The 10420-nt window shown below is 35.5% G+C and overlaps 1 protein-coding gene across 1 annotated transcript; it reads left to right on the forward strand.

Moving 5' to 3' along the window:
• The first annotated feature begins 4906 nt into the window (after positions 1-4906).
• LOC147517662 (transcription factor bHLH30-like) lies at positions 4907-8201 on the forward strand. Its single transcript, XM_086589805.1, has 2 exons — positions 4907-6056; positions 7382-8201. Exons 1-2 carry the CDS (start codon positions 5451-5453, stop codon positions 7853-7855), a joined length of 1080 nt encoding a protein of 359 aa, XP_086445931.1. The 5' UTR covers positions 4907-5450; the 3' UTR covers positions 7856-8201.
• Positions 8202-10420: the final 2219 nt, after the last annotated feature.

A 10420-nucleotide genomic window follows, 5' to 3' on the forward strand; every position in this document is an offset into this window, starting at 1 on the left:
TACTCCATGTGAAGACGAAGACCAGTCATATATATATATGCACATTAGACATGGAGATTTTGCATATCCTCTCTTTTGAATTATACAGATGGTGTTCAGGTTAACATCATCGAAACAAGTAGGTTTGTAGTTTTGTGAGGTTTTTCAAAACAGAAAGTCTTTGATTTGTATGCTTCTAGCATGTTGCATGGAAGGAAAGACACATGAACTGGGGGAGCAGCTATAATTGTTGGGCGGTCCACATATGATAGCGGTTAGGTCAAAGTTCAACTTGATTTGATTGTTAGGCATCCTTTGTAACTGACCTTTTGTTTGATCTTAAATCTTTTCACCACCTAAAATAATTTTATAGATGGGATTGTTTATCTCATAGTATTAAAAATCTTTTTGATGTTTCTGTACTTCCAACACCAAAAAATTATGTTGTTTACAAAAGCAGAGAAGTTGTTTTGGCAACAGTACCTGCAAAAATTTTAAAGACTTGGAAAATTTTAACCTTGTATAGTTGATTATTGTAAAGAAATTTGGGATAAATTTACGGCACAAACTCCTAACAGACCCTAAAGATTTAATCACTATTTATTCTCGTAACTGACCCTAAGATTGACGAACTTTATCCTAGTGATCGAAACATCATTAAAACTCATTGGGAAGACGTTGAATGACCATTTCCCTTCATGGACATGATGTATAGGTTCAAGAACACCTGAAGTATATTTATCATCATCATTAGTTAATGTCTTAATGGATCCAAGTATAGTTACCTTTACGGGGAAAGCATGTCCCTTGGTAAGTTTAAGATATGGCCATTATTATTAATTATACGCTTCCTTTATTTGATTAATTTGTTTGAGGACAGTGCGGAAGAATTTCTTATTCATGTGCCATATAGATCTTGTACTGACAAATTTAGGCTAGGATAAAAATTAGTGAAGGACAACTGGTGAAGTAATATTTTGGTGGTACAAGAATAAGGGTAAAGTCTTTGACATGTGAATTAAAATATATCAACTGAATAGAGAATGCAGTGGCTTCTTTGTGATTTGATCATTTGAATAATTTATATACATGCTTAGCTTAGTGTTTATAATTTTAGATTATTAGAGACTGACACAAACTTTACGTGTTGGGTGCTTGGGTGTCCTTAAACTGATAGGATTTCATACCCAAAGAAACGTAATTTAAGATAGAATTACACTTCTGACGCGATGAACATTTCCATTCCATTGCTCTGAAATCTGAATACAATTGTATGGTAGGCTTTAATGGCTATGCTCCAAGTTTATTAGGTTTAATTAATCCTTTAATTGACACTGTTTTTTTGGGACTTGGGACATTGGGAGTGGGAACTGGGAAGAGAGCGACTTTTTGACTTTTGATTGTTGCAGAGCTAAATTACGGCAGTCATATGGGCCACTAGAGGAAATTTCATCTATGGATAGTGGGCCTATGAGAAATACTATGTTGACATAGGAAAAATGATAGAGTGACCTGGCATGTTGCAACATTCATATTGCAGTAGTGAATATAAAAACCAAAAATTTTTTTTTCACTCAAAATGTTTTTTTCTTTCTATTATTAGCTTTTCATTCTCATTTTTCCATTCTCATCTTCTCTTCATAGCAAACTATTAATACAATTTATTTTTCATGATACAAATATTGATGTTGTGTGTTATAGTGGTTTTATGATGCAACATTGACGTTGCAGTGGTATTTTTCAATACAACATTGATGTTGCAGTGGTGGTTTTTCATAGTGTAACATTGATGTTGCAATGCTACGTCACTGTGTTGATCAATTGTGTCAAATTTTCTATGTCAGTATAGAATTATGTTGGGCCTAGCGACTTGCCCCATATGTAAGATTAAGGGTTTTGGAATCAAGTTACCATTTGTAAGCTTAAGGGTTATTAGTTTTGGGCATCTGTTATTAGCTTAGGACTTAGTCCTAGGACCCATCTGAAAAATAGATTAGTATTTTGGACCATGTAGATTTTAGTTGCCCATCCCCTCATCATGAACAGCTTCAATAGTTTTCAGCCCATAGGTAAAGAGCCTCTCTAATTATGAGATTTGTTCAATTAAATTTCTGTTAATTTTGTGGTCAAAATGATCCAGACTCGTGACAGGGCCTTAGTACGGTAGTACCTGTACTCATTGCAACCGAAATCAGTAACCAAAGAGGGGGGGGGGGGGGAATGTACTGATTGAGAGTTGGAACTTAGAATAAACACCATCAGACATCAGTTATGCTGATTTTTTTCTCAAAAAAAAAAAGTTATACTGATTTTGAACATCTTAGGATTTGAGGTCAATCATCTTGGTAGCAGAAGTGGTTTACCCCATGACCGCTCTAATTAGAAGAACAACATAGTACATTACACATAAATGAGTTTATTGTGGATCGGGGTGTATTTGTACCCCAGAAGTCCAAGTTCTAAAACACAATTGATGGCAACAGTCGTCATGACAGGGTGGGGCTGACATCATCATGAATCCCACACTTACTCTTAATCCTCTCGTGGGGAGTGGTGGTGGTGCCATCATCAAATCTTTGAATAAAGAAGTAAATTTAATATGAGAAATAAACATATGAAGAGTAGGAAAAGATGAAAAAGAATGTGGGGGACCAAAGCACATCCATGCGTGTGACCACTAAAAAGGTTAAAAACCTTTTCTCTAAGTTTATATAACAAATAATTATAAATACACGTCAAGTACATCAACCTGAGTGCCCTAATGAGGCAACCTTACTAGTCTTTCAAAGGTATATGTACACAAAGAAAGACTAAACGCTCTACACATGCAGTACAATTCTACAGTCTAGACAACCATGTCTGTCTGGTTTATTTTTGGTCTTATAACCTCAAAAAAATCAGGTGTTCCATTCCTAGAAAAGAATGGCTGAGTTACCCAAAAAAAAAATGGCCGAGTGTAGTGATGGGATCGTTAAACTTTAAAAGTTTAGTACACAAGTGTTCGGTGGGATTCAAAAATCAAATGCCCCATATGATCCATGGAATTGTTTTTCTATCAGTGGATTCTTATATCTTTTTGGTAAATAGTTGATTAGTTCATCTATGCACTCAGAATTGAAATTTCGACTCTATGTTAAACTCAGTTTCGATTTTCGCATGAGCTTTTATGTGTTACTAATATAGTGAAAACATGATTGATCAATTTGAAGATTAATGAATGCGTGGTTATCCTAATATATTTTGGTATGGACAATGGTTTCGTATATATATAGCCTTTCATGTCATCTTCGATACAGAAATTTATGTTGAAGATGACGATGATATGATTAGTTTTGTATGAATGCCACACAAAACTAATCATCGTCGTTCCTATCGATCGCAAAAATATGGTGAGCCATTCGTCGGTTGACTTTAATTTGAACAAAATGAGTAATATACTAGTTAACCAGATCGATCTTCAAGTTTCAAATTTTATGAATCATCCCTAGAAGAATACCAATAACACCATCTAGACATCTAAAACACAGCACTAAGAAGGTATGAAGGAACTAAAAATTAGAATTACAAACCATTGAATTACAATAACTTTTTAGCTAATGTTTTTTGTGCTTTGAAAGAAATTTTTTAGTGTTGGTCAAATGCTAGTCAGCGTATGGTGATAATGGAAATAATTGTAGAGTGGAACTCTAATAGTTCTTGGTCCACCTCAGGGTGGACAACTGGACATCTATCAAATTCAAAGGTGGACAACTGGACATCTATCAAATTCAAATCATGCTGCTTGATGCCATTTCATCACAATACTTTAGGGGTGCTGGCTTACATGGCCAACTCTCAGGTAAAAGTCAGTTATAAAACATAAAAATAACTAAAGAAGTGACAAAAACTAACATTCATGAAATTATTCCCTTCCCAAAGAATTTTCGAAATTAATTTTCCAAGAAAGCAAAAATAAGAGTAGAACTGTAGAAGGAACAAAAATGTTTTGGAAAGTAAATACTTTTGCTACAAGAAAGGGAGAAGGGAGGAGAATTGGAGACATTAATTTATGTCAATCACATCAGAGCCTTCATACTTCTGTAGTTCCATCAAAGGTGTTTTGCTTGGTCTTAAAGTCGGATTATTAGCTAGTTTTAGAATCCAAAATAGAAATTGTATTCTTAATCATATCCCACTATTTTAGCCATGCCCATTGAGTGGCCAGTGCATATCAATATACTGTTGAGTTCTTAGTTTGGACTGAACTATACTGTGGACGTGACAATAATTTTCTAAACCTGTTATGAAATAGAAAATATATTGAATATTTTATCCATTTTTGTTCTGCATTTTGGTTTCACACCCTCCCCCTGATGGCCTGATGCATGGTAACTATCCTACCCACAAAAATAAGATTCATTAGTCATTGAGTGTGCAGAGTTGAAAGTTGAAACTTATTTATATATTTTGCAACAGATCAACTGGAATTCTGGTTTGGGACCATTTAATCCAACTCTTGTGTCCTATTACAAAACCAATAAGAGTCCACGCATAATGCAACTGAAACCAAGGTATTTGGAAAGAGATGGAAGAGAGAATAAGAAACAAAGGAATATAAGAATAAAGAGAGAGGAGAGAGAAGGAGGAGTGTGTTCCAAGACACAATGATTACAAAGTTTTGGAGAGGGAGCAGAAAGGAGAGAGCGTGGCAAATTACAATGTGTGGAAGAACGTGGGGTGAAGGAAGAAGCTTGACCAAATGTAAGAAAGAAAAGGTAAAAAGACCTACTCAACTTACTGCTACTACTTCTTATTATTAACCTTTTATCATACCAAACCAAGCCTGGTCTAAGTGGTGAAGTGGTCTGTTTGGTCGGTAGACAAAACTATAGATGTTTATATGTAAACTATGTCTTTATTATGTGTTTTGTTTCTTTCTCACTGCAATAAGCCAGAAGAGTGTAATTATACTCTTTGAACCAATAAGAAAGTGAAATCATCCCAACATAAACAGAACTATTTTCTCAATTCCCAACTCATTAAGAGTTAATATAATAACATCCAACACCACAAAGTGAAGATGGATGGAGAGAGAGAGATGCCGTAAGAAGAAAGGAAAGGCGTCGTACTATTGTTTCAATTCATAATAGAGAAAGAGAGAGTAAGAGCAGACTCAGCAGTGTGTATAAAGAAAGAAGACAAGCACAAAAGAAAAGGAAAGCTTAGACTAGTAGGATTAAAGAAAGTGGTCATACAAAGGCTTGGCAGAATAACCAAGAAAAGTGAGATATGCTAGTCTTGAGTTTTTTTGGCTTTGTTGCCTTAGTAAAATGGTATATATATGCGTTAGATACTTAGAGGAGTCAAGAGAAGAGAAGATCCCCCCCTAGCCTCCCCTCTTTAATCTTTGTGCTTCTGTTTCACCATATATCCCCAAGGGAGATTTTGATATCTTAGCTTATTCATAGAAAAGAGACTATAATTCATCTTATATGATAAGGGAGCTGAGAGAGATGTGTGGAAAGAAAGAAGATGAAGGAGAGTGTTCACAAAGTATACATAGCTTACAAGGCTATCAAGAACAATTTTTTCTTCAACAACAGCTTCAACAGCAACAACAACTATTTAGTGATGGGTTTTTGGATGGTGGAGGAGGAAGAGGAGGTGGTATACTTTTTCCTGAAGTCTCACCTATGATACCAGCATGGACTTTCCCTCAAGGTCATCAAACCTTTAATCCTGTTCAGTTCACAACAAACCCAATCCGTGAGCATGACCCTTTTCTTGTTCCGCCAGCTACATCATCGTATGCAAGTTTATTCAATAGGAGAGCATCATCTTTACAGTTTGCTTATGAAGGTTCATCATCAGATCATCATCTTAGAATCTTATCAGACCCACTTGGACAAACTGTTCATCAACCTGGATCAACACCTTTTGGACTTCAATCTGAGATGGGTAAGATGACTGCTCAAGAAATAATGGATGCTAAAGCACTTGCAGCATCTAAGAGTCATAGCGAAGCTGAAAGGAGAAGGAGAGAAAGAATCAACAACCATCTTGCTAAATTGCGCAGCTTGTTACCTAGCACTACCAAAGTGAGTAACCAACGTAACATTGATCTTTCATACAATCATTTCTAATCATACCTCAACGCATATTAAATTATGATCATTTATACAGACCCCTTTTGATCTTTAGACCTTTTCAGTAATTCATTGATGTCCTCATGTCCATAATAGTCTTATCAAAGATTCGTATAGATCACCTGAAACGTATTATATTCTCATGTGTTTATCTCTTCATTTTTAGTTTTGCTTTTTGATCTTTTCTCTCTTTAAAGATAGGTGAGTAGAAAGATTTCAAGCAAAAAAAAAAAAAAAAAGATGTTTAATAACTCTTAGTTTTAGTTGGACATGAAAAGTGGGAATAACTAGAAAGTGCATTATTTGCTCTTTTCTTTTGTTTTCTCTCTTTGGTGTTTTCTTTCATTTGTATGGGTCTTTTGGTGTTTTCATGGAAGAGTTGTGGGCTTGTGGCAGTTCCAAGGAGAAGGAATTAAAAGAGAATAAACGATAAAGTGGCTCTTTGATATGATAAAGAGGAACCATAGTGCAGCTAAAAAGCTTACACAGAAGGTTTCTTTGCCGGTGAACAGTTAGCTAATGAAGTGAAAGAATGCAAGACAAACCAGCATTGTTGTCAGTCACTGAAAATCGTGCCCAGCTCCCCCTTCAGACCCCTCAACTTCACCCCCACATGCAATATACAAAAGGGAAAGATTAATAACACCTAAAAACAACTAACTTCAACTTCTCCAAGCCCATCTAGCGCTTACTCTTTTTTTAAAAGATTCATTATAACAGCATTTTTACATTTTAATTTCCTTAGAAATCTAATATGATGTAAACCTCCATATACAAAATTCACGAGTGTTGGTTCATTTGTCGTCCTAAAGATTTCGTCCCATCTAAAGAGATCCATCAGTCTTTTTCTCATAATAATTTGAAAAGCAATAGTAAAGATATCCATAATGCAAACATGTATGTTTTCATGTTTTTTTCTTTCATGATTCAAGTTGTAAAATCATGTCAATCTCTTCTTAGGAGCATTTAAATGAGGTGGCTTTCTTGAGAACTTTGATCAACTACACCACAAACATTACAGTACCCATTGATTGAACCATGAATTCGACAAGAAAGGCCATCATAAATTCGCATTTTGTTCTCGATCTGATCGATCTAAAATTTTACTGTGCGCCAACTTTTGTATAGAAACCATGTTTTTTTTATAAAATATATATATTTTCTATTTCTATCATGTAGCGAAAGTTGTATTCATAACATGTAATGATGTAATTATTTGCTTGCTTAAATAAAAGCTATTAGTTCATCTAATTGTGGTTGTTTTTCACTTTGTATAGACAGACAAGGCTTCATTGCTTGCGGAAGTAATTCAACATGTGAAAGAGCTAAAACGACAGACATCTCAGATTGCAGAAGCAAGTCCAGTGCCAACTGAGACTGATGAGCTCACAGTTGATGCATCAGATGAAAATGGACAGTTCATAATTAAAGCATCTCTTTGCTGTGAAGACAGATCTGATCTTCTGCCAGAACTCATCAAGACTTTGAAAGCACTGAAACTAAGGACTTTAAAAGCTGAGATTACTACACTTGGTGGGAGAGTGAAAAATGTTTTGTTCATTACTGGCGAAGATCAAGAATCAAACAACAACAATGATCAACAACTTCAACAACAACAGGCTATTAATTCCATTCAAGAAGCTTTGAAAGCAGTAATGGAAAGAACAGTTGGTGATGATTCTTCTTCTGGGAGTATTAAGAGACAAAGAACTAATATGAACATACTTGACCATCAACAAAGGTCTCTTTAACTTTATAAACCAACTTTTTTTTTTTGGTTGTTTTGGTACTTATTTTGGTTTTGGTGTATGTGTGTGCATTTGTACTAGAAAACAAAGCTGAAACAAGTAAGAGTGACAGAGAAATAGAGAGGGAAAAGGTGAACAAAAAAGGTTTATGGTTGGTGGATTTTTCTAGTTTGTAAGTTATGGTTTGGCTTTGGTTTGGTTCATGTAGAAAGAGAGAGCAGATAGTCACAGAAATGGGAGTTTGGACTTCAGTGTAATATTACCAAGAAACCGTAAGGATCTTTTTCGTGGGAAGAGAAACCTTACAGTGAATCCCAACTTAGATAATATATGGAATTGATTGCTTCGATTCTGATTCTACAAAACATACAGTTCTGTTTTTTGTTGTGTAGTGAAGAGTGTGTGTGTCACTGTGTCATGAAGACGTTGGTACTTAGTCATGTTACGTATTCTCTCCATTCCTGTTTCCATGCTCTTGGTCTGTTGGTACAATGTTGTCTTATGTGTTATGTGAACCCTAAGAAGTGGCAGGCAAGTGAAATCCATTGTCATCACATGGTCAGGTAGAAATTTGTCATGTATCTATATGATGCTGTTGTCGCCCATTTTGTTATTGTAGGTGTGTGCTAGCAATTATGTTTAATTGTTGATGATATAGTTTCTTTTTCTACTCTCTTATTTCTGAATTTTATGTTTCTCAAACTCGGAGCTAAATAGCTCTCGTCTATACCTACATACATATTACATGCATGGACACATTCAAAAACTAGGGTTGCAAATAAATGAGTATGGATAATTATTTTGCTACATTATACATTTATACAGTTGTGCCTATTCGTCACGCATGACTCTCCAACAAGCATCTAGAATTACAATTCTCAATCATTTTTTTTGCTGGGTAAGTTAAATATATTAAAAAGATCAAAAAAAAAAAAAAAAAATACAAAAGAATTGATGAGTATTTGGACAAGGGTAATCGATCTTGGACACACTCATAAAAACACTTCCGTACCCAATTTTAAAATAAATAAATAAAATTATTTTAAACACATTTAGATTTCTAAATTATTCTTGTTTTTTATCAGATGTATGTACCCAAGACAAAACAAGTCATTTATTTAATATACATAGTGGAACCCCATATTAAATCCTATATACTCTAAGTTCTTCACTTGTAACTGAAAAAGAAAACGGACTTGTAATTGAAAAAGAACGTGTCCGTTTTCTTTTTCTTTCAAAAGGAAAAAGCGTTCTTAATTTCTTCTTTCAAAAGAACGAATACCCAAAAGACGTGTTGTTATTATTATTTTTTTAATCATTTTGTCCCTATTGGAAATACTTCAAATTAATTTGAGATATATTATTGGATTGAGTTGGTTATTGGGATATGACAAACTTTTTTTTTTTTTTTTTTTGAAGAAGTTAGAGGTTTTGGCGGACCTCAACCTGTATTGATTACCTTCTCAAGTACATGGTTCCCACCCTATCCATCTCTAATGTAGAGCTCGCTATCTAATGGTGGCGTAAAGAAAGAGATACTTTCATCCCAAGTCTTACATAATTTAGAAAGGTAGTCCGCCACTGATTACCTTCCCCGCAAATATGGTTTACATCTAGCTCCTCAAATCGGTTTCTAAACACCGCAAAGGGACAAACAATATTGTCACAAAGCATTACCATGGTGCTCTTTCCTTCCCATTCAAAATGTTGATCGCTTCGAGTGAGTCGAACACACGATAATTTTCTTGTACCCTCTATCAATGGCTGCCTTCAAACCTTCCACTATAGCTCGCGGTTCTTGGCCAATCACGATTTACTCGGGATGAACCAAGAAACGCCATTTCTACATTACCTTGCCAATCCCCCGAACACCCCCAAAGCCATTTGTACTCACCCATCGCTCCATCGGTGTTCAACATAATCACGTCTTCTATTTGGATTGAGCCATTTGATCCATGTAGCATGCTTAGACTCGAATCTCACTTCAATGTTCAACCTTGACATTAGCACTCTCAATTCAATAGAGTCTTCAGCCTCTACTAACCTCCTCTGAAGATACAGCTGCATATCATTAACAATCTTGTTACAAAGTTCCTGAGTTGTATACTTCATCTGCTTCATTCTCCGCCTTCCTCTTTCTGCCCAGATCTCATGTATTGTAGCTGCCACAAAGGTTCTCCACACTTCGCTCTTTGTGGTGTTCATCCTGCATTTCCGGAAGATACCATACCATTCAGTGGTCGAGTCCTTAACACATCCACCCATTCCTATTACTTTCTTAACCTTGCTCCACACCTCCTTAGAAAGCGGGCAATCAAAATAGAGGTGTTTGAATATTGGTGGCGATCCTACACGTGCAACAACTTCGAATGGCTCAACACCTTCTTCCTTATTAATCTATCCCGAGTTGGTAGTGAACCCACAAATAATTGCCACATAGTAAAAGAGTGTTTAGGAACCACCAACTTCCCCAAACAATCTTATACCATTTAACCTCCTCCCTAATCTTTTTCTCATAGCCATGTACGCAGACTTGGATGTATAGTCTCCTGTGGTGAGGGGTCCAAA

This window comes from Coptis chinensis, chromosome 2 (assembly GCF_015680905.1).
Source record: "Coptis chinensis isolate HL-2020 chromosome 2, ASM1568090v1, whole genome shotgun sequence".
NCBI lineage: Eukaryota > Viridiplantae > Streptophyta > Magnoliopsida > Ranunculales > Ranunculaceae > Coptis > Coptis chinensis.